The following is a 25,210-nucleotide window of genomic DNA, read 5'->3' on the forward strand; positions in this document are numbered from 1 at the left end:
GGTAATAATAAAGTTTCCACTGCGCGTTTGCCTCGTATTTACGGCTGCACCAGAGCCTCGGCATGCACATTTCAACGTGCTCCCAACATGCTGACGTCATTGGCCCCGATCTCCTGCATTGAAGGCACGAGGCTACGGAGTGGTTTTCGAAGCGCTGTAAACACAGCAGATGTAGGGCACATGCCGCTGCATTAAATGACCATCACAACTATAATATACCATGTTTTAACAATAGAAGTGCATGAGAAGCATAGATGTGTGCTACATGTGAATATATACATATATGTGTGTGTGTGTAGGGGGTGTATGTGCACACATGTGCACTATACGCTTACACGCATATATACATGTATGCACACACAGTAAGGTGAATGTGGATGTAATTAAAATGCAATAAAGGCCATTTATTGTGACCTTATTCTTCAACACGCCCTTGCATTGGATGCTCCATTTCCTTCAGCAGTCAGTGGTTTACTTGGCCTCTCTGCTGTTTGGGAGAGGGGAGCTTGCACTTGGCTTGTCTGAGCTGCTTTGCTGGAAATGGCAGTGGAGCTGCGAATCTCACCCTTGACGCATTTATGCAGCAAATCTGATCAAATGCAAATGATATTTTTCAAGAAATAAAACCATGTGTTTTCAATCTGAGGCATTAATGTGGACCATATCTATATATCTGTTTCTATTTCTGGGAATGTAACTGTTTCATTTAAAGTCTTAAAATATATACAGTAACACATGTTGCACTGTCGATTTTGTTGTATGAATATCATCAGTTTATGCTACCACTCAGTGACGATGATGAACATTTTGTGTCAGATAATATAATTGGAACAATATTGAGATGTTTTACAAACAAAGTGCATTTGAATGGCATCAATATGTGTAACAGTGTGACACTCTGTGTCCTGTAGAGGGCAGCAGCTCATTTTTTATATGTATGTGTGTGTGTGTGTGTGTATATATATATATATATATATATATATATATATATATATATATATATATATATATATACATACATATATATATATATATATATATATATATATATATATATATATATATATACATATATACGTATATACTTTGTAAAGGTGAATCTCTTAAGTTGTTCATTGTATGGTGGAAATGTGAGACTGGAAACTAGCACTTACTTTGAAACACCGCTGCAGGCATGTGGTGATGGTGTCTCCGTGAACAAGTTAGTCAACAGAAAGATGACGAAAATCTTCTTCTCTTGTCGATGTTCGTCCACATCTGCAAAATAAAGTCATCATTTAAATGAATCACACTCACACACCTCCTCATGGAGAACCAACATCTACACATTATGATAGTAACGATGTATCCGTACCCCTGGCAGGTCTCGGCACTCAGCATCTGGAAGCCGATGTGTTCGCTGACTGTGCAGATGTATTTAGGGTCTGCAGTCTGCACGTCTGAGGACAGGGCTTATATCATGCAGAGCAAGCAGCTGAGAAACTCATGGGTGTCCTGCACAGAGAAACGATGGAGATGTTACACAAACCATACATTTGAGAGTGTTAATGTGCTGTAATTCACACAGAGTATGAATCTTCTGTCTGTCGTCCTTGTGACATGGTCTCCTTGAAGTCCCTGAGGATGGCTTTCTTCTCTCCGTGGGTCTCTGTTCGGCGAACATTGTTGATGTCCACACAATCTTGATAGAGAGAAGTACACAGAGACATCTTCACATTGTGGGTCACATGTCAATACTTGATTTGTGATTTTCTGTGTGAAGCGACGGAGTGTCGGGAGGGCCTGCAGGGAGGAGTTCATGTAGCACGTCTGTGCCAGGTTGGGCAATCTAAAACACACAAAAGGGCAAAAGTCAGGCACGACCTCAGCATTTCACACATGACAACTCAGGTCCATAAAACCATTATATACTGTGATGTACTCAGTGTGTGTATACAGTATGACTCTTTCTTGGTACTTACCCAAGGCAAGCCAGCTTCAAAATCAGGGGGGGGGGGGTGTCTTGGTAAGTTGCAGCGTTGTTGTTCTGCGTGCTGTCCTGCACGTTGTTCTCCTGTAGACTGGTTGTTTCTTCTTGACTTGGGAAACCGTGCTCTGGTTGAGGTTCTCTGCGTGTTTTGATGTTGTCAAAATTGAGGTCCGTGTCCGAGATGCTGGCGGCGCAGTTCTGGATGTGGACCTCCATGCTGAAGGAGATGCCAAACTGGAACAAGGTGGCTGTGGGGATCTGTGACGGCCAATCCTCAGGTGTGTCAGGTCAGGTGTGACAGACCTTTCCTCTGTGCCTGCCTGGTTTGTCTTCTTGTATTTCTGTTGGGTTAGAACACATAAACACAGTTACACATACACATCAGTCTGCTACACTGATCGTCTCTGGTTATTTACTGATAACATTCAGGGCTGATAAACATACCTTCTCTCCAATCAGCTTGTGCCATAACTTCTTCTTTTTGTGAGTCTCCTGTTCTTCGGTGTGGCTGTTGATGAAGAGAAAACCTGGGTGAACATTCTGCTTCATAATGCATAATGAGAGGAGGCTTCATATACGATTAATATGTTCAAGTAAAAACGTTTCTTACATCTCTGCTGTAGCTGAAGTCTGCTGTGTTGTCTTTGATAAAGTATAGGCTACAAACATATAAATACAGTGAGACACAGCTGAAGAGGACAATTAGCTCCACTGACTGTTCTGTGGTTATTATTGAGAATATCAATCTCTGTGAAACATTCCCTTTTTCCAAAAAGGTCGTACCGGCAGCGGTTTTCTATGACTTCCTCTCAGAAGCCACTGTTGGGGTGGTGATGGCCTCTGGAGGATGATTCTGTTCACTGCTGCTGGTCATAAAGAAAACACAGGTGATTATTCAGCTTTGTAATGCAGGAAAAATGCCCCTTAACATGTATTAGCATTGGACTTTACATAATCCTGGTGAGGAGTTTCACAGAAGGAAGCTTTATATTTAAAAATATCAACATTTAACCATCATTAGAGAAAAAAAGAGGCTTTACATACGTTTTTTTAAAGTATAAAGCCACAAGACAATCTTTTACCTTTCATGTGGAAATGTACACAGGATGGTTGTTCTGTTTAAAAAACATCAAAAACAAATGTAAGTAAATGTAGTGGACACGTGCTGACTGCTTTTCATAAAAGATTGTTTATGAAGCAGCAGAACATTTTTCTTTCTATTCTCTATTCTATAAAATAATATATACTATGTCCTAAAATTGATAAAACTATTGAAGAAACGAGAACAACAGTGATGTAACATCATCATGTAATGCAGAAGCATCTGTGAAGACAGTTTAGGTGAATTCAAGTGGTGGACTCACCTATTTAGATATTTTCATCATCCTGCTCCAGCAGAATGATCCCTCGGCTGCTGTGGTTCATCAAGCATGGCTGAAATCACAAAAAAAATGAATCAACTGAACACAACTGGTCAAACTGATTGATTGATTTGAGTGCAGACCTTGTAATTTTTAATGTTTTTAATGCACAAACACAGAGAACCAGACATAAATACCACAGGAAATACCATAACCACCCCCCTTTTTCTAATTAAGAAAACACATCCTTAGTTTGTTAACATTTTGTTTTATGAGTTGACATATGTGTCTACAGTGTGTCTTCTGTTCTGCCTTTTTATTTTCTATATAACATATATACAATATTTGAAAAAAAACGTATTGTGTAGAAACACCGTCATTATTAAAGTTTTTATTTATTTGTAAATAATTGTATTGATTTTTGTGTAATCTTGAAGGCGGGACTTAGCTAACGAAGCCGGAAGTAGCACTGAGTGAGTCCTCTTACTGCACTTCCGGTGTGCTGCTCTCTGTTGGAGACAGTCCCACTTTAAGCGAAGGGCGTATCCGCTTGTTAGGAACCAGGAAACGGCTGCAGTGTTAGTGAGAAGTCCCGCCTGTGGTTTAGTTTGGACCAGTGTAGGTGGCGGACAGACGGCTAACGGCAGAAACATTATTAGCAGCACCGCCAGCCCGCTGTCCGGCTGCGGTCCTGTCCGTCCATGGAGGATCCAACAGCCGTCACACGTACGTTTTCGGCGTATTTTTTTTTACTCTTGTGTGTGTGAAAGAAACCGTGCTAATATTTTTTTTCAAGTTAAGTCTTCTTTTCGGAAAAGTTTGCTAGCTAGCACGCAGTAAAAGTTTCAGCAGGATACTGCGCTGCATACCAGGAGATAGTTATAAAAGCTCCTGCAGAAAGATAAACATTGTATTTAACGGCAAATATAGTGAATGACAGCTGTTTTATAAGTTAACGTGTTGAGCAGCTGTTTGTTTTGACATCTCCCATTACATTACGTTGTTGTTGTCATTTGGTGCTAAATAATAGTTCATCAATCTTTTAGCTAAAAGACATTAAATAATTTCGAATTCTCAGATAATTTAATGACTCTTAACAATTTCTAGTGCTTGTAATATAATAAAAACATTGAAATAAATAAATAAATGCTGCTTTAAATACAGGAAGTTTGCATATTTATTCATAGTTTTGAAAAACCACAAGCATGTCTGCATTGTCTTTGTCAATACAAAATGATGTCTGTATATTTTGCCTGTTAATAATAAGTCTTATTGATTTTAATGCCTCACAAGCAACTGTGAATGATTCTCCGTGGTCTGTTGAAAATTAGATTTGAGTACAGTAGATGTTTCTGCATCAAGCCAGTTCTTCCTAACCTTTAAAACGCTGTGTCTGTTTCCATTTTCCATGAGTCTACAGGAGTCTGTGGCTTAAAAAAAAAAAAAAAAAAAAAAAGGCTAAGGCTGAATCCGCACACTTATTTAATTAGACCCAGCCATCCAGTGCTCTGTGTGTTTTAGTGCAAGCAGAATGTTTGTCTTGAGATAGTTACAGCTGTCTTCATATGATCCTCACTATCAGTTCTGATAATATCTGGACTGAACGCCTCTGGTTGAAGTAACAGTTTCCAACTACATTTCACTTTGGTTGTGGTTTTTTCCCATTTAAAATGAGAGATCTAATTATTTTGGTCAGACATTTCAACAAATCTGCTCATGACATCATCAACATTTTGCCCAAAAAGCAGTTTCACAGTGCATTTTGCTGGCTGATGCTGTCATCAGATTGAATCTGTGCAAAATACTGAATATTGCACATCAGGTGGAAAATCATCCCCAGCCTAGACTGTAACCTTTCCACATTGTGGCTCAGTCGAAGGACAAACACAGCTTTTGTCTCTAGTATTGAATATTGAGTGATAAGGCTAGAATGTGCTAAAGCTGCAGTGTTACTACAGGTTAGAATATTCTCCCTATGTTTATCTGCTCAGGCATGTTTTTTCTTGTATTATGAATTTTTTTTCTTGAGTAAGGAGGGTATTCGAAGTCACGGAGCCTTTTATCTCATTGGTTTGGTGAAAGCCACAAAATCTCTTCCTAATATTTTGTTGCACTTTTTTTCCTTAGTCATTTTAATGGGCTTTTAATTTGTGTTTTAGAGCTACTGTGATAGCAAAACATGTTTTGCAATCTCTGTGCAGATGTCCAGAGAGGAAGCTGTGGTAAGACTGTAGCCGAACAGTGGTCAATGATACATCAGACACTATTAGGAAGGCAGACTGGAGTAATATGTTTTCAAGGATCCAATTACTTGACTGAATGTAGCTGAGAACTTACAGTCTCACAGCTATATTGGATTCCCCGCTCAAAGAACCGATGTTTTTATTTAATTCTCTGTGTGCCAAAAAGTGACTGGCGGAGTGTAAAATCATTTTAAATACCTGCTTCCTGGTTTCAGGAGGTTTTCTGCTGATGTCAGCTAGAAGGAATCTGGACATCCTCTTTTCTGAGTTGCCCTTTGGCATTGTGGTTAATAGATGCTTTGCAACACCAGTAGATAAGATGTTTAAGGGTATTTTTGTTAGATAATTCCAGCATGTTTTTGCAGACATCCCTGGCTAAAAATGTAAGGAAATGAGCAGTAAAGCTGACCCAGTGAGGCTGCTCTCAGCTCCAAGGAATGTTTAAATTACTTGAAATTTCACCATTGCGTCATCAGCATACCTGTTATTGGCCGATTCTGTGACATTAGCAGGGAACTGTTATCAAAAGTTCTCACTCTGCTCTGAAACGGTTAACATGCTCAGATGAATCTGTGATGTACCTGTTACAGTCAGAGAGGCAGTATGACAGGAAATGGAGCTAAGAATAAATATTTAGAGTCATTAACATAGTTTTAAAGCACTTAGGTGTCCAGTAGGGAGCCCAACCCCGTTGTGACTGCAGGTTTCTGAGGAGCTTAGAGAGTGCCCTCTCATCATCACTATCTTTGCCACAGTTGACTACAGATTAAGTGAAAGTTTGTAAAGCATGAGTGAAGATGTGTTGGATAGGCTAGCTATCTGTGAAGACACCCATGATGATGGTGATCAGTTTTTAAGCCAGTCTCCAGTTGTAATACTAGAGTTTTTGGAGCCTTTTCGGACAGAAGTAATTTCTGGTCAGATGTTCTGGGAGTTTAGTGCTGCTGTCCGCAGTGACAACTACTCATTTGTCATCTTTCTCTTTTAAGTCATACACCATCACTGTATAATTCCACATAATTGCTGTAGTGTTGCACCTGCGACACACACATGTGTGTGTACTTTTTGGCACTCTCTCATAGGACATCCATTATGGCACCAACTGTGTGTGTTGCTAAGAGATTCCTGGCTTAGCTCTAAATCCTCCTCAAGGACTCTGCTCTACCCATTTTGCCAGTGCTTTTAATGCAGTGCTGTAAATTGTCAGTGATTACATGCGAGTCAGTTGGAGGGGCGTGGGACCAGGCTAGTGTGGTCGTCATCTCTTCATATAAACACATGGACACAGCATTTGGTCACCGGGCGGTCAGCGTGCAGACAATGATCAGTGTGTTCAGTTTGATGCACCAGACAACTGGGAAAATAGATGAGCGCCTGAATGCATCATGGGGCTCATGGTACTTGGATACATACACACGGAGCTGTAGCATTAAGGTTTGAAAGACTAATACGATAAATTTGAAAAAAAGTCAATATGTCCCCTTTAACTGTCTTTGTCTGTCTTCCTCTGTCACACATACACACAGATGTGAACAGGAGAGCAGACAAAAGCCCTGTTGTGTGTTGTGCTGGAATGCCTCACGTGGTGTTTCCACAGCAGGAGGGAGTGTTTGCCTGTAGCTGGCCACGAGTCACGGTCTGCTCTCCGATCTTTGACCTGAGTGAGACGTTAGGTCAAAAATGTGTCATTCAATATGAGAACATTCAGTTCTTTAACTCTCAGAAAATTGATTTGTTTTTGTTTCACTCACATTATACTTGGTGAGGGCTGCAGTATAAACTCCTGCACATCAACTATTCAGACATGTCTTTTGTGCATTGTAATAAAGTTGTAATGCCATAAATCATAAAAAAAAGTTTATGTTTTGCTGCATGAACCACATTTTCCAAGTGCCTGCAGATGTTTCCAATATTGAGTATTCAACTATTTACATTTTACCAAGATATTTCACCATGTAGGTATGCTATATTTGTTAGGGATGTCCCGATCAGGTTTTTTTGCCCTCGAGTCTGAGTCTGAGTCATTTGATTTTGAGTATCTGCCAATACCGAGTCCCGATCCGATACTTTCATTACGGCAAAACGTGTGTACGTGTGTGTGTGTCGCCGCACTGGGAGATTTCACACACGCAGCACATCGAGGTCTCGAACCCAGGACCTGTCGCACCAAAAGCGACTGTCATACCCCTACACTACAGGACACAGAACCACCCTGCACAGAAGGCATTAACTTTGAGAGCCCTAATAAATATATCCGAGTCCTGATCGGGAGGCAACATCCGATTCCGATCGAGTCTGAAATCACGTAATCGGGCCCGATTTCCGATCACGTGATCGGATCGGGACATCCCTAATATTTGTGCCAGTCTGCAGAATGGCTCCCATCTAAAATCAAGGCACAGCACTACACAACGCTTTTTACATACTGCTTCTGAGCCATGCTGCATTTAGCTCATCTATGTTTTATTGTCCTCTTAATCTCTCATGTTCTCTTTGTAAACATGGTATGCAAATTCAGATCAGCAGAATTTTGGCCTCTGACTTGTTGGTCACAGGAGATCATTGCTTCTCAGTTTTTGCTGAGGAAAACAGATTTTTTTTTTGTTTCTTACAGAAGCCGTTCAATGCAATAAAGGTAGGGTAGGAGATTTTGAAAACTCAGTGAGAGTCAGCCAGATTTTGAAAGAAAACACACGCCCCTTTCTCTCGGAGCTCGCCCCGAAGCCACGCCTCCCAACCAGTCTGTGACTTCGGCCATCATGCACCTACCTCTCTGGTGCGCACAGAGCAGGAAGAGAATGACAACCAGCCAATACAGGTGCGCCTCGTAGGATTGGCTGATGTTTTTAGCGTTTTATAGCTTTCACAGATGATTAATATTCTTCGTTTTAAAGCGAAACTGCCGAACTAATTGGTTGGATTGTAAAGAGAAGTTACACTAATTTAACAAAAAGTGCATCAGAATGAAATCTCCTACCCGACCTTTAAAATGAGATAAGATGTATAAATTGATTTTAATCAAAAATCTTCAGGGACCATTGGAAAAATGTGATACCTTTATCAAAACTATGATTTTATCTTTCTGTTGTAGCCTTTTATACTTAAATTAGCATGTGCATGCAGGGTTTTGTTTGGAGAGGGAAATCATCCTCATGCAGTCAGTCAGTGCATCCTTGATGCTAGTAAACAAAGCAGCTTTGAGGCCAGTGTCACACCAGTTGCTTTTTGATGTGTTTTTCTTAAGGCAGGTTTGAATAATGTGTGAGCACTGCTTGAATAAGACAAAGATGACAAAGGAAAAGACATTCGTATATCCACCCAGGTTAAATGTTTACATCCCAAAAGCTACAGGGATGGAGCTACTGACAAAAACATTAGTGTGAACCAAACCAATAAAACTGTGTCCCGAGCTGTTTGGATGAAAGTACAGTATGTGGAATCAAGGAGAAGCAGTTCCCACCTGTCCCTGCAGCTTTGTGAGACCTGCACCTTGTACCCCTGGGTGGGCAAATAGGTGTGGGAGTCAAGGTTGTGCTACAGTGGTAAAACTTTATGATCCAGTGTTTCTTCTGCTGCAGTTTTTTTCATGTGTTCCTTATACATAAAGACTTAAACATATAAACAACCCTGCTTTATGCTGAGTGTCTCAGACTTGCAGACTCAAGTCTCTTCTTTGTGTTTTGCGAATGGAAAACTGAGTGAGACTTGAAATTAAAAACTTGGCAAACACCTCTTATACCACCTGGTTGCCAGTTGTGTGGAAAGGAGACCGTGTGTGTCAGAGTCCAGGAAAAGGAACATGTAAGCTATGTCATAGCATTTAAATCCCCTCAGCTGCTCTGCTTTGGCCTCCTGTGCACCCTCAGACCCACTATGGAGATCAGGTTGCTATCAAGGGCACTGTAATGGCAGGCCATACTTTACAGTATCCTGGTGTGTTTAAGTTATTTACACTTTTCAAATTTTTAAATTCTCTCTCTTCCTCCAGTGAATCAGACTACAGTTGACAAAAAAGGTGGAGCAGACACTGGCAACCCAGACTACATCGCCTTTGTGTTGGTGCCGGTTTTCTTCCTTCTGGGCCTGCTGGGGGTGGTGATATGCCATGTGTTGAAGAGGAAAGGCTATCGGTGCACCACTGCACAGGATGATGAGGAGCAGTGTGAGGAGGAGGACAAGGATTCAGAGCTGGGTGAAGGTAAGAAGATTTGGTAAAAAATAAAGTGTGAGATCACAGACGTGGAAATATTTGTCTGTAATGAAGCACTTGACAACACTGTCATTATATTATTATACTGATTGCATTGTGCTAAAGTCATCCATCATCCATATACAGCACACACACCCAAGATTATTACTTCACAAGGTTCCGATTAATCCAAGTATGTATAAAAGAGGAGGGAGAATTATTTGGCATAATAGAAGCTTTTATTTTGAAGGGCTTAATCATACCTATTCCAAAGGCTGTTGACTTTCTGTGTAATCACTCAAAGAGTTCATAGTATGTGTATACATGTTTAACACTTATCAGTTCTATCCTAGCCTTTTTCCATTGTGCTCCTCCTCGTTACTTCTCCAAATGACTCAATGCTCTGCATGAGGTTTTTCATTTTCCTGTCATGTGGGGGAGACTCAAGGTCAGAAATCATGCAATAGCTGTGCTCACAGGGCCTCTTGTAGTCACAGCCTTGTACTACATTCCTGAATCTAATGAGCTGCTGTGTGCCAGGTACTCTTCGAGCAAGGATGACATTTAAACATGGTAACACACCATTTCTGTCTGATGTGACCAAGGGTAAAAACACACTATGAAGCTACAGAGCTTATTCAAAGAATAGAAAGGTTATAGTTCTGTGTCAGCTGTAGAGAAGCCCATGTGGAGGCCAAAAGAAACCAGTGAGACATGTGGCACTGTGCTTTGCTCAGTAAAACTGCCTCTCCTGTGTAGTAAGTAGAGTTTATGCCACAGGCATGTTTAAATAACTATTTACATTGTGCTGCCAAGAGTTTGTCTGAGTCCGAGTTATCTTGCAACAGACTCCTGAACAGTCGGTGCATAAGAGGAGTAAAACTAGTTTAGGTTTTCCCCACCATCTGTATGTGTCTTTGCTCAAAGAGCCCAACCCTTTCTCTGTCAGTCGTCGAAACAAAAGCTAAACATCGCCTTTGTGCTCTGCGGTCATTTATTCAGTCGACTCCCTCATCCCTTCTTTCACAGCAGTCAGGTTTCCTTTTTGCATGTGCTCTCTTTCCCTGTGCGCTTTTACCTTCAAACAGTGCAGGCCCCCGGAGAATATTTACATGGATACCATTTAATATGATTATCAGAGGTGAGGACAGAAATCAACAGCAAACTCCAGGAAGTGCCTTAACAGGGGTGTGTGCTAAGTGGAAGTTCTGGTCCAGATTGTTGTTGTTGTATCTGAAGTCACTGTGTGGTGTGAAAGGATTTGCTCTTGGTGTCACATCCACAGGGAATTATCACTAACTTTATATTGTATTGATTCAATCTCACTGATTTTATCAGCATTAGTTATTGCTACAATAAGTAGCTGTTTCCAGGGAAAGATGACTGATACACCCTCTCTTTGCTATCTGCCCAGCTCTGAACAGCAAACAGATAAAGACAGATACAAGCTGTTTACTGTAGAGGAGCACATAGCAGCTGATAGCAGTTTATTCATGCTGCAATTAAGGGGGACATGTCGGCTTGCTGTAGAGGGCCCTTTACTTTTATTTGTAAATCTTCTCACACAAAACAGGCTACTTTCCTTTTCCAGCACAGCGCTGCTTTGTGGACTTTGTGTTGTGATATTGGATATGGATTCACATCATTGCTGTGTGTTGCTGTCCTTTGTGTTATGCTGTCATGGCAGACCAGCTTCAAACTGTGTATTTGTACAACATATAGGGCTGAACGATCTATCGTTTTAGACCGAAAATTGCGATCTCAGACAACGCGATTTTGAGATCGTCAAAGCCACGGTTTTTTACACTGCTCCTAACTGAATCAGGTTTTGTATCAAATGAGGACTCTAGTAAACGGTGGACAGAGGTGACAGCAGCAGCTCTGTTTTTCCTTAGATATGATTCCCATTAAAGTTTGATCATTTGTTCTAAATCACATTGAACTTTAGGAGTTACTTAAGTCTCAATACTGTATTTATTGTTTAACCTTAGGAGGCACACTTCAGTCTGTTTAAATGACTGTTGAATAATACTTTACAGAATTACATTAGTCTTCTTTTTAACCTATTTGAAATAAAACTTTATTTTGTTCTGTAATTGTTATTTAAATGTTCATGTTTATTGAAAACTAATACTGAGTGCACGTTATCAGAGTTTACTTTTAGATCTACTTTAGATCACTTTGAGAAGTGACAGAGTAGGCTACCTGAAGTAATTTACACAGAAACATGCAAATTAGTGTCAATGTACAAACAAATTGTGATAAAATCGTGATCGTGATTTTATGATTAAAGAATCGTGATATAAAATTTTTGCCATATCGCCCACCCGTAGGTATGATGTAAGTTTCTGTGATCTTTGCAAATGCTCATGTGTACTAAAACTTGATTTGAAAAAAATCGTGGATGAAACCGAAATCGCAACATTTGCCAGAAAGATCGCAATTCAATTTATTCTTAAAATCGTTCAGCCCTAACAACATATATTTGCAATTTAAATGTCCCTGTGTTGAGCCGAGGACCTCGCTGTGTTGTCCTGTTTGTGACGGCAAAGGTGAACTGAAATGTCTCGGTGGTGCTGCTCTGCTGCGATTCAGAGAAAAATGTTAGCATCCAAGCTAAGATATGTTTCCACATATCAGCAGCGACATTATCGACATTAAGCGAACGCTTGCTAACCCAATAATAAGTCACAATATTAGAGCTGCACAGCTGGTGGAATCTATGTCACACAGACTCACAGTTGTGGTCCATTCTTTTTATGTCCTGTTTACATCTTGTTTCTTGTACTCAACTCACATATCAGTACAATGACAAGCTCATGTCTCAGGTAATAGGTGACCAGATGCTCGTTGATTTCATTCCAGTTAAACAGTAAAGCCTCGGGGAGTGATGTCATTAGGTTGTAGTATCAACAGATGCTCTTAAAACGATGATTTATGGGGAAGCTGTTTTTTTTTTTGGGGCCCCTAGGCCATGCCGGAGGAGAGTTTTACAAGCTTTACAAGCAGCAGCTTTCTTATCACTTCAGGCTGAAATAATGATGACTTAAATGTTGCGTTGTTGTTACCTGTCAAAGCAGCTTGGGGACATATTGCTAATGAGACTCTTACTAAAACATTTGTGTTTGTTTTTTTTCAGAGATGAATGACACCATCAGTGACAACAACGACACACTTGGACAGATTGTCCACTGCATCATGAAAAATGAAGGTATGTGTCCACACTCAAGCAGCTTGTTTTCTGAATCTGTAACCAGAGAAGTGTGAAAATCTTGCTGACCTCTGTGAAGCCTCATTCCTTCACGTTACGTAGCACTATTGTTTGGACAGGTACATTGTCACACACACTCCCAAGGAAGGAAGTCGGTGTAGCTTTCCTAGCAGTTACAGGTTTTTGAGCATAGCTGTGGAGGAATTTAAAGAGCCCATTTTGCTATGACAGTGGTGTACTATTACTGTTCACCATTTAGTGTTTCAGTTATTCAATAGTCTTCAATTGAAGCTACTAAGAAATCATTTCCCTGCGCTGGAACATGTAGTTAAATTCATAATAAATCGTAGCACTTCTCTTTGTACCGCATAATTGCTTTTCTTTGTTCAGTGGTGTTTATAAGCGGCAGCGAGAGAGAGAGAGAGAGAGAGATGAGCATCCATGCTGCAGTTTTGTCAAATGTCTTTTGTGTCAGTGGAGAAGATTATTTTCCACAATACTAATAAACCTCCCACAGCAGCACAGTGATATTAAAAACAGGCTAACAACTGTGTGTGACTGAAGCTAGGACGGGTTTCTACAAAATGAATGAGTGCATAAGAATTGATATTCTGGTGGCAGTTTATGAGGGAAAGTAGTTTTTATACCACCATCACAAGGCATTGTTACCTTCTCATTTAACTGCTGTATCACAACATCACATGATAATCCAGCTTGCCAAATTTCATTTAAAAGTACCCTAAACAGTGATTGTTACTCTATGTGCTGTATTTCCTAGGCAATGTCCATACAGCTGCTCCTTCTATAGTTTACTGATATTTATAGATTCATCCTGTCTTTCAGTATCCTAAAGCTGTTATCACTGTTGCACTTTAAACCATGTGGCTGACTCACATACTATGACACATGCAGGCAGTGCTGTCCTGTCCAGTGTGAGTGGCCATCATCGTCTTTAGCTGATTTTTCTGTCTGTCCTTCCTTGAGACGGGAGCTCCTCTGGGCTGACTCATCACTGTTTTCATAGTAACGTCCAAAAGCTGTGACTCACCCTCACCGTGTCCATCGGCTGACACCCTGACACGCTACTATGAAAACAGTAACTATTAGAGGATTGTAGCACGTTCGAACACTTTGAACGCGCAGTGGAAACTTGGTCAGTTAAGGGTTACTTGAAACGGTCATCTGATACAAAGGAAATGATTGTTTCCAGTTGGCATTTCCACCAGGAGCAGTTAGTGTTAAAATAAACACAGGAAGAATGGAGCACGTAGCATGTAGCTAGCCAGGAAACACTCCCCTCTACTGGTGATCCACTAATAAGACGCCACAGATCAGTTTGCTAAGCACATAGAGACTCAAATTGCAAAAGTTTAGACAGAGAATATCTGACATTTTGACCAGATATCTGTTGTAATAATAGAAATACACGAATAATACACTGTAATTTGTTTTTTAAAGTTTTTGAAAATGTTGTTCCTCTACAACATTTTTTTAGAATAAAATAAACGGTTGATACTTGCTCTAATATTCATACCCTTAAAAAATGCTTCATAACTGTGTGGGTGTCAATCAAGTAATTATATTTTGTGAATTAATCTGAGCTGTGAGAAGGAATTGAGGTCTTTCTATAGTCAAGTTTTTTTTAATACATATTACTGCAAAAAGGCACCTTTTTGTCACCCCATTTTAGAAATGTCCACACCTTCTGTTGATAAAATGGAGTAAAGGGGACATTGTTGTAAAACACTCTGCAGTTTCTTCATGATAAAAGGATGATACACACTGATAGAGGCCAGTGGTTTGAGTCAGTCCTGAATTCACCTTCATGAGTCATCTGAATGTCTCGGAACAATTTTCCTTAACTCCGCACAGATTCTTTCATCTGCGTACCCTGTGTTCTTATGTCAGTGAATGCATCACAGCCTGGCCTAGGGAAACATGTGTCTGGGAGAACATTATGTAAATGTGAATCTGAGCTGTATAGATGCTACTTTGTCTGTTAGGTTGTTATTGTTTGCTGGAAAAAGTCAAAATGTGATCTCGTATGGTCAAATTCCCGAACCCTTTCCTTTATCCTGCTGACTACAGTTATGGTGTGACTGCATGTGATGTGCCATCACCATTCATTCATGTGTGATAAAAAGCTGATATGTTTTAGCACAACACAACTCCGATCTTCCTCTTTCTCTCCTCCTTTCTTAATAAAGGTCTAATTGTCTCTCTGTCTTTCTCATCTTCAGCAAACTCGGACGCCCTGAAAGCCATGGTTCATGAAAACAGCATTGACTCTGATGGGTAAGCATCATCTCATGTTGCTCTAAAGCAGTGGTCCCCAACCACCGGGCCGGGGACCGGTACCGGTCCGTGGGTCATTTGGTACCGGGCCGCACAGAAAGACTGAGCAAAACATATATTATTCATTATCTGAGTCTGAAAGCTGTTTCATTTATAAATCGATCAGATTCATCCGCCTGTGCCTTTAAGCACCTGCCCAGACGCTTGTCTCGGTCACGGGATACGGCCCCAAAATTAAGCCCACAAGCAGCAAAAATGAATAAAAAACAAACGTCTTTGGAGAGCTTCTTCGGAAAGGGGAAAAGGCCTAACGAGGGGACAGAAGAAGAGGAGCCTACCCCTTCAAAGAAAAAGAAACCCGCATTTAAAAGACTATATCAGGAGTCCTATTTAAAATACTGATTTATTGCAACAGGTGATTCTCACACACCAAGTCCGCTCTGAGTGATATGTGGCGACAGACTCGCAAATGAGGCAACGAAGCCTTCAAAACTGCGAGACCGAGCACCCTGCATTAAAAGACAAGCCATGGAAGAAAACATGAACAAGAACGACTGAAGCAATTAATGACGGCCAAAACAAAATTACGGAGTGGACTGGACATAAGAAACACACTTCGGGTGTCATGTCTCCCATTGTCCCTAGATGGGACCGCCTCATTGCTGAGAAAGCTCAAAGGCTCCCACTAATTAAGCATAAGAGTAAGTTGTCTCTTTATGCACTTTTTTTTTCTGTGCCGGTCCGTGAAAGTATTGTTTTACATGATACCGGTCCGTGGTGCAAAAAAGGTTGGGGACCGCTGCTCTAAAGAACACATCCATCTGTGATAGAAATGATCTTGTCTGTCGGTCTGAGCACCTGCAGTTACCATCTTGCCCACCAGGTGGCACTTTAAGCCTCCTTTATAGCCTGAGCTGAGAGCAAATACTGATAAATACAGTCAATGCAATCAGGCCACATTTCTCTTCTGATTGGCAAAGTTTGATTGAGGACGAGCAGCTGGAGACCGTTTTCAAAAAGCCACCATGCCCCATGTCACTGTATTGAGGAATTATTGAAGCATATCAGGCACAGTTCTTGGCTTGTTTGCCAGTATACTACATAAAAGGGAAAAAAATAATAATCAGTTATATTATATATATAATAATCAGTTAGCTGACCGTTAAAAGATGAAACGGCAGCAATCATAGAAATTGATTGAGGGCTTTTTATCCCTCAATATGAAATATTGGTTTCTCTAATAGGAGGATTTGCTGCTTTTGTGTGGAGTGTTTGGATGCCTGGTCAGGAAAAAAAAGACTTTGGAAGAAGCTTTTCAATCCAAAGACTACATGAACATTTTTTTTCATAAATGGATGGATAAAGAGAATGTTTTAAATGTACCTTTTGGTCACTAAATGCTTTTGGCTCTTGTGTTGGCCTGTTAAAAACAATAGGATAATATATTTTAAGTATCATAACCTGCATAATTTTAGCATGTTTCTTAACAACCTTACAAATTACAGTGGCAATCAAGATGCATTTCCGGAGCTAAGAAGCATTTACAGTGGGAAGAGTCTCATTAGTGGAGAGTTTAGCTTACACTGATCCAAAAGTATGTAACCTAAACCAAGCCTTTAGCAACTTTAGCTTTTAGCATGATATAACACAAATGCTCATTGGATACAAAATTAAAAAGACACCACATTGTTGCTGTGGTTAGCACTGCTTCCCTGGTTCAGATCTGGTTGTGAACCTTTCTGTGTGAAGCTTGGGTGGGTTTTCTCCAGGTACACCTGCAGATGATGTTTATTGGGGATTCTAAATTGGCTGTAGGTCTAGTCTCTCTATGTTAGCCCTGCGATGGATTGGCCAGGGTGTACTCTGCTTCTAACCCGCTGACAGCAGGGATAGGCTCCAGCCCTCTCTGACTCTGTAGTACAGGACAAAGTGGGTTATGAAAATGGATGGATGTTTTGTTTTTTCTTCCACAAGTGATATTTGATAGCAGCAGCAGAGTTACTAACATGGGGCAGGGCTTAGCAGAACGCCAGTTCTTTAGCTTACATCATATAGCTGAAGGCCCTGATTTGGACTTCAGTGGGCCATTAAGGCTTGTCACTTTTAAAACGACCCTGCATCACAAGAGCAGAAGCTGCAAGCCAACTCAGATTACACGTCTGCACTCGTCATCGGGCTGTTCGTCGTCTTTACAGCAGAGTAAATGTGCAAGTGTAGCGCTGTTGCCTGTGAGATAAGAGAAGAAGGGGAGTTTGGCCGATAGACAGATCGGTGGAGGAGATGCCTGTGACAGCAGAGGAGTCAATCGAGTTAGTGGAGTATGTTTTCCCCCCTCTCTCTCCTCCTGTCATCTTTCTTTCTCCACATCACATATTGTTCTGGGAGGAAAGGAGATAAAGAGAGGAGAGATGCTCTCTTTTGTTGGGAGAGAACAGTGTGGATAAATGGTTGGTGCGCTGCCTCTGCCAGGGATTCTGTGCTGAGGTATTCTGCTTAGTCACTTTTGTTGCGCTGGAGGAAAATCAGTAGAAATCTGCAATCATACACATTTCTCCAGCGTCACTTTCATGTGTCCCGCTCCTTCAGTTTTCTTTCTACACATATTTTCCTTTTGTTCAAATTTCTCTCTGTATTGCTTCCTCTTTGTTACATTCCATATCCTTTCTCTCTCTCAGCCAGCATGGGCAGGCTGCCAGTGGATCACTTAGAGTTGGTGGAATGGGGGGGGGGAGAGGGGTATCGGTGGGGGTAATTTATGGTATACTTAGGGGGGGATTCAGACAGACAAGCAAGCAGGAATAGAGGGATGAAGAGGAAGAGAGAGGGACTGTAGTGTAGCCAGGCTTCGCTATCAGCCTCTCCAGATTCTGTACTTTACCTTCCCCTCCACCTCTCCACCACCCATCCCTCAGCCCCTTTCCAACAGGCTTATCTTCCCTACATCAGGTCTGTGCCTCCTCCTGTGGACCATGTTTCTTTCCTCTGCTCATCAGGGGTCCAAAATGTACACATGCATAATACATAACTGCCATAAAAAAAGAAGGAATCTCACCTTTCTCATGGATACATGTTGTTACACCGGTGATTTTCTTCTAACCCCACTGGTTGTCTGTCAGATGATGCCACCTTGCCCAATGATTGCTAGTGATTTCATATCAACAAGATTTTTTCAGATGATTGCAAAGGGCTAAAAAATAAAATCAATACATTGCTTTGATTGCTGGATATATTAAATAACCAGGGCTGTGCCTGGCAGTTTGAAGAAATTCCATCAAAGCATTGGCTTTGATGGAATTTCTTCAATTTTAGTTCAAACGCTCACATTTTTCTTCTTCCTCCACATTGATGTCAAAAGATGACATTTTACTATAATGCATCACTTTGTCACTATCAACCAATTCCACACAGCTTTAATTTTCGATCTAGTATTTCCTTCTTTCCCATGTTTTTTCCTCTGGACACACACATATATAATGTATTCTTATGCTGGTGTATAGAGACACTGCTTGTTCTACCTTTTGAGTGTAAACAGGAGCAGCTCTCCAGGGTCATAGAGTATGCACACACACCGCCTCACACACACTCAGTTATTCCCTCTTACACACCTCCGAGATACACACTGTGTGTGTGTTGTGTCAGATTGTTTTATACACTTAATAATCTCTTGTAATACTGTAGGTGTCTGAGTCCTCACCTGCTCCCTGCAGAAAAATGCTTTAAAGATAGATGGGTAATTGTTTTTGCCTTGTTGAAGTATGAAATATTTATGTGTCATTTCTGCAGCGGTGGGCTGTGATAAAGCCAGCACTGCACAACCGAATGAGTCCTTCCCTTCTCTTTAATGTTTGCTTTGTGCTTTGACCTATAAAAGATTTCTTGGTTAATTTCCCTCTTTGTTGCATAATTATTGTTCATTTGCATTATTTTCTCTTCAGTAGCAACCTTGATTACACACTTGTATCAATTAATTCATCATAATTGTGTCAGAGGGGGGGTTAAAACATCCAGCCTTTAAAGGGTTATTTCTGTTGTCTTTCAGTCTACCACAGACACCCACCTCCCCTGGTACTCCCAGTCCTCCCATGACTCCCTTATCCCCGTTGGCGCCCCCAGGAGCCGCCAAGCACACTTGCAACCACCTTCACACCATCAGTGGCCTGGGCGGCCACAAAAACATCTGCACCCGCTGCAGCCAGAAGAAGTGGCCTCTGATGAGGAGGCCGTCAGCTCGCAAGGCGGAGCATCGGCGCAGCCAGCACGGAGAGATCACAGTCCTGGCTGTGGGCAGGTGTGTGTGTGTCTGTGTGTGTGCTTTATATTTCTGAGAACCATACCACACAGGGTGGTTTAATTAGCACACAGTCAAACATTACCTGCACATAATCGTCAATGAAGAATCCACACTTAATAACTTACACAGGAGTGCACTCAGACACCAGACCAGTGACCTGGAAAAGGCGGAGGGTCAGGGCGAGGCCTGCCAAAACAGAAGCTCCAGGAAACTTAACAAATCCAACTTAACATAAACCCTGCCTGTTTAGTATCATGCTAGAAAAGTGTGCGGCCTCGTCCCCGTCACACACTGAGCGCGCTCCTCGGCCCTAATGTCCTGCTGAGAGCTGATTGGGATGCAGAGAGCTCGCTTTTCATTTGCACTCCCAGATGAATGGCCGTGTACTCAGAGGGTCAGCATGACCTGGATCCGAATATTCATTTGCTGATTTAATTAAAGCTTTGGTGTGTGTGTGTGTGTGTTGGTGGATGAGAGAGGTGTCATGTTGAGGTGAGAGGGAGTGTGTGTGTGTGTGTGTTATTATGAATGAGGCAGCAGCAGATGCCAGCCGCAGCACCAATAAGAATAGCTAATACCTACTGAGCATCATTCATTAAAGGGCTGTTTTTCTTTTTTTATTTAAATGCTTTCTAATATAAATGTGCTGTTTACAAAGTGAAAAATCAACAGCATGGATTTATTTTGACCTAGAAAAATATTTCTTCTAAAGGAACCAAACTTTCACCCAGTGGAGTGAAAAGGACTTTGTTTTTAATCAGCCAACTCAGACATTTTCTTATGTATGTATGTATGTATTTATTTATTTATTCAGATTCCGTGTGACAAAGTTTGAAAAACCAACCAGAGAGCGGCGCACTCTGTTAATAACGGACACTAACGGGAGCGTCGCCACATCACCCACAGAGGTGGAACCCAAGAGCCGAACGACGTCCGAGTCCCAGCAGGTATGTGTGTTGGGAAACAGTCTCTGTCCCACTCGTCTCTGTGTATGTTTTAGTGTTATTTTATATATGTAAAAATATTTGTGTGAAACTCCGTAGATGGTTCATGCTCTGTTTTTGCAGCTTGTTTGAATGTGACCTCCTTTTTGGATCACTAGCTCTCATGCTAGTGACTTTTCTGTAAGGCTAAAATTTAGCTAAGTGATAGCGCATAATAAAAAGTGACCAAGGAGTTATGTCACATAATCGGCATCCTGAGAGGAACTAAAGGTAGTTTTAGAGGTGAGAACTGTGAGAACTAGTCTGACTGGTTGATGATATGTCGACGATATAATCCTTTTCTTTCAAAAGAGTTTCTAAAGCCCGGTTTCCCTGTCAGTTGTCCATGTCACATCCCTGTAGACCAGACCTGGGTAAAGTACAACCCGGTCCTCTTGTGACTTCAAGGACTGGTCTAACCTGCAACAACCATCCATCCAATAATCAACACTCCTTGACTCTTCCCCGCTGCAGTACTGCAGTCATCCCATCGACTCCTTGGAGAGACACGGCCACTTTAAAAATGTTGTGCGACTACGCTGAAATATGGTACAGTGTGCGGAAACTCCACAACGCATTAAGATGTTACGGCGGTGCTGCAGTGACACATTTCATTGTCATCTGCTCTTGCCTCCTGACTTTCTGAACTTTGGGATTTGATACTTTTTAAAATTAGTTTTGGTAGCATGTTTTAACATACAACCGACGTACACTTCGTAAAACATGGTCCTTCGCTTTTTTCGGGCGGTTCATTCCAGTGTCGATTACATAAGCTCCGCCAACCGGTCCTCTTTTTGCTGCTGTTGACATTTGATGACATTTCGTTATAGTATAATTTTTTTAAAATCTTTTTTTGAACAAAAAAACACACAAACAAAAAAAAAACTCCCAGCGGCACCCGAGCAAACGCTCAAAGAAGGCTCAGTGCTGCTTTAATGTGCCTCCTGTGGGACTAGGAGCTAATTCAGCCTAAATATTAGTCATCAGCGGTGCATGCCTGATAATCACATTTATGTTCATGACGTATTCTGTGACATTTTCTCTGTAGATCCCAGTTTTGTAGCATATAAATAAACATTTGAAGGATGAGAGTATCAGCATTTTAAGAATTGTGTTTCATGGAATTATGTTAAATGACTCAAGTAAGTTCAGATCCAGACTGCAGATCCTGAACATAAGGTTTGGTAACAGGACTCTGTTTGTTTCAGGAGTTAGTACCAGTCTGTTCAGACTCATCCGCCTTGACCTTATCCATGTCCTAACCAAATATGTTTAAGGGTGGAGAGAGAGTTGTGCTTCAGTGCAGAAGAATGGGGCTTTATAACATCTGTGTTTGTCTCATTTCTCACTGTGTTGACTTTAAGCTTTCTCATACCGACTGTGACGATCAACAAACCCGCAGCATTGAAAAGCGATCACATTGCGCTCATTATCTGACGGCTCTGCTGATCAATGATTGTTTATTAAAGTCCGAATTTTCTTCTTGCCAGGAGCAGAGAGACAACGTGGACAAAGAGAAACGATAGAAATCCAGGTAACACCTTTTCACCAGTTGCACGTGCGTCTCAGGTTGTCGTGGCATTTTTTTTTTTTTTGCTGGAAAAATCAAACTGTCTCTGATTCTTCCAGCATAGAGAGGAGAGACATCTGGACACTTATTAAACCCAAATGAGAACATTAAGCCATCAGATCCAGGAGTCGACCTCCACATGGGAGTGAGACGTGCCGCCGCCACCGCCGCTGCTGATGACGTAGGAGATGGTAAAACGTGTCACTCTGTGTCTTCCTGTAGGAGATTCACAGCTCTGTGGTTACAAACTGGAACTAACGCCTTCCCAAATAATACGGTCTTATAACTCACACGCCAACGTCGTCCATGACGTATGTACGTCTAATTTTTATACATGTGGAAGTGCTGTCATCAGGTACAAGCTGCCCAAGGTTGTCATTTCCAAACAGGAAGCAGGAACTAGCTGACACAGCGGTCACTCACACCAACCAGGAAGTAGACTGGAGCATTTTCAGATGTGATAAAAGGCTATCACATCCCGTCATTGTGTGAACAAGGTGTCAAAGTGTGCCTTTTTGTCAGGATGATTAATCCTCACAGCTCTTGTTTTTTTTAATCTGATCATCTTTTTTTTTCACAGTTTGACCTCTAATAAAGAACGTGCAGTATTCTGGCTCGAACAAACAACTCAGCCTGAATACTCAGACGCTCAGCGTAAAGGTCACATTAACAACACAGCTCAAACTGGCACTTTAACTTAGAGATTGTTCTGGGCCACTTTGAGGCAGCACAGTGAGCTGTGAACTTATTATTAGGTGTTTTCCCACTGCAGGAACTCAGGGCAGGAACTCAATTAATAAGGTGCCTTTTGTTTTTGCTTCTCTTAGCTTGTTGGTTGAACTGGGCTGTTCATGTATCTACCACCTCGACTCTGATAGAGCTCCTATAGTCAAGTTCCAGCTTTTAAAACAAGCCTGTTAGTTCCTGCAGTGGAGAAACACCTTTTAATCAGCAGAGACGTTTCTCCAATCACCAAAGAAAGACGATGTTAGCACTCATTAGGACTTCCTGATAAACCAGTATTCATCCTCCTTTTAGCTTTGTTTTAATCTCTGAGGAGAGCTGCTTTTTTAACATTTTTTTTTAAATAAATCCACTTGCAATGCCTTAAATAGGACTTTAGGAATTAAAGGCCATATAGATGTTTTAAAGTGCCGTACACACAGGTTAAGTGATTCTTCACTGTTTTTTTTTTGACTGTAGACTGTTGCATGGGTCAGCTTCAGACCTCTGAACACTTTTTAATACGCTGTTTAGTTAAGTTAGCTTAGACATAGGACATCTGAAAACACTGTTTGGGTTCAGCGTCTTTCGGAAATATGAAATCAAAGGCCGGACTTGTTTTTACTAATACTGTACGAGGGGCTTTTTGTGTCCTTCCACAGCAGCACGGGTGACATGAATGTTCACCTTTTCAACATGAAGCTACTTCTTCTCATTCAGTCTGGATGTATCTGTTAATGCCAGCTGCCTTTTCTATTCATCATCATCATCGAGGAAAGGGGGGGCTGTCACGTGTTTACAGTGTGGGGGGGGGGGGCGTTCAGGGGTTCAGAGGGATCGTGGGGTCAAACAAACTTCATTGTTGAGATTTCAAATAATACGCAGAAAGTTGTTTTCTTGTTTTTCTTGTGTTCTTGTTTTGCTGGACAGCGGAGGCAGAGGATTTATCATGAACCAAAGACGCCACCAGAACAATTTAAAAAAACAGAATCATGCCTAAAATACAAGTGAAACGCTACAAGGAAATGGCCGTGTTCTGTCGAAACCTTTCCACTCGTCATCACTGTTATGTCACAGTGTACCAACCCCACCCTGAGCACACAGTTACGTCACAGTATTGAGAAGACAAACACTTTAATCAGTCCATTCCCACTCTTTAAAGGACGCTGCTGTGATTGGCTGTTTTATGATCAGCCATCATGTGACAGTGGTGTGGCGGTCAATCACGACCAGATGATGTAACAGTGATGTCATAGGGAAACCCCCCTCTTTATATGAACCGTCAGCCGTTAAGAGCTCGAACCAGCCTTGTTCTGTGTCCCTGGGATCAAATGTATCATGTTTCTGTGTATTTGTTTTTGTGTCATTGTGTGAAAACAGTTTTGTTGTTGTATTGGTGAAACAAATAAAAAGATCTAACACATCAAAACCACACACCGCTGACCGGACGCCTCCTCGCCTCCTCTGAAACCATCCGTCTTCGTATTCTACTCTTCCTCATTTCCGCCCCTCTTCCTCGGTCTCTCTCTCTCGTCCCCGTAATGAAAAGATGATTTGTTATATTCATCTGGAGCAGGTAGAGTCCGACGACCCCCGCCTCGTCTCCTATCATATTATTTCCAGATAATGGAGATGAGATGGAGATGGAGGGGTGTTTTTGAGGATTAACACATCTTGACTCTTTTTTTGTTTCCTCTTGACCTTCTGAGTCTTATCAGGTTGACTTGTGCAAGAGACACTTTGGATACACAAGCCTGCGTGACCTTAAAGAGCCCGCGGGAGGGGAGATAAAAATCTGTTAATTCAGGTTATTACTCCACTCCATTATTAACAGATGCCTAACTGCTCCCAACAACAGTCGGGATGTGATTAAAGCAGGGGGCCTCTGAGTGACGCGTCAACGCCGTCGCCGCCGGTGTCACTTGACAGCGCCGGCGGGAGGATCGACTTTCAATGTGTTGATGTAGACATGGAGGAGGGGAGGAAAGGGGGGTGGGTCGGGGTGATGCTACCCCACCCTACAAACACACAGGAGGAGGCTTTAGCCTGTCACCAAGATGGAGCGCAGGCCGAGCTGCAAATATTGACTCCTGATGTTGTGTGTTTGTGTTTGGGGTGTCGCCACCAAAAAAAAAAAAAAACATTAAAAAATAAAAGTGCAGATGATAATCCCGCTCTGCTCTCTCTCTCTCTCTCTCTCTCTCCCCTGCATGACTTTATAAGTAGTAAATTTATCTCCAGCGTTGAATTATTCAGGCCTCCAGGCGACAGAGTTCCCATGCCGTCGCCAGGCTAAGTGCCCTACGTCTTATCTTCGTCTCTGGCTATCAGCCATGAGGACGGAGCGCTGGCTCGGGGGGACTTTTTTTCCTGGG

At 41.6% G+C, this 25,210-nt stretch overlaps 1 protein-coding gene across 1 annotated transcript; it reads left to right on the plus strand.

The window, feature by feature from the left end:
• Positions 1-3,904: 3,904 nt before the first annotated feature.
• Positions 3,905-24,269, plus strand: rell1 (RELT like 1). The gene is made up of 8 exons (XM_028429665.1): positions 3,905-4,056; positions 9,562-9,771; positions 12,902-12,973; positions 15,214-15,268; positions 19,308-19,556; positions 20,374-20,506; positions 22,033-22,076; positions 22,172-24,269. Exons 1-7 carry the CDS (start codon positions 4,032-4,034, stop codon positions 22,066-22,068), a joined length of 780 nt encoding a protein of 259 aa, XP_028285466.1. The 5' UTR covers positions 3,905-4,031; the 3' UTR covers positions 22,069-22,076; positions 22,172-24,269.
• The last annotated feature ends 941 nt before the right edge of the window (positions 24,270-25,210 follow it).

Source organism: Parambassis ranga, chromosome 18, assembly GCF_900634625.1.
Source record: "Parambassis ranga chromosome 18, fParRan2.1, whole genome shotgun sequence".
NCBI classification, from domain to species: Eukaryota; Metazoa; Chordata; class Actinopteri; family Ambassidae; genus Parambassis; species Parambassis ranga.

Excerpts from the sequence above, each read along its gene's own strand:
- rell1 (XM_028429665.1), top strand. The coding sequence starts at position 4,032 with ATGGAGGATCCAACAGCCGTCACAC. Across the intron at positions 19,557-20,373 it reads ACAGTCCTGGCTGTGGGCAG|ATTCCGTGTGACAAAGTTTG; the intron begins GTGTGTGTGTGT and ends TTATTTATTCAG. Across the intron at positions 20,507-22,032 it reads CGACGTCCGAGTCCCAGCAG|GAGCAGAGAGACAACGTGGA; the intron begins GTATGTGTGTTG and ends TCTTCTTGCCAG.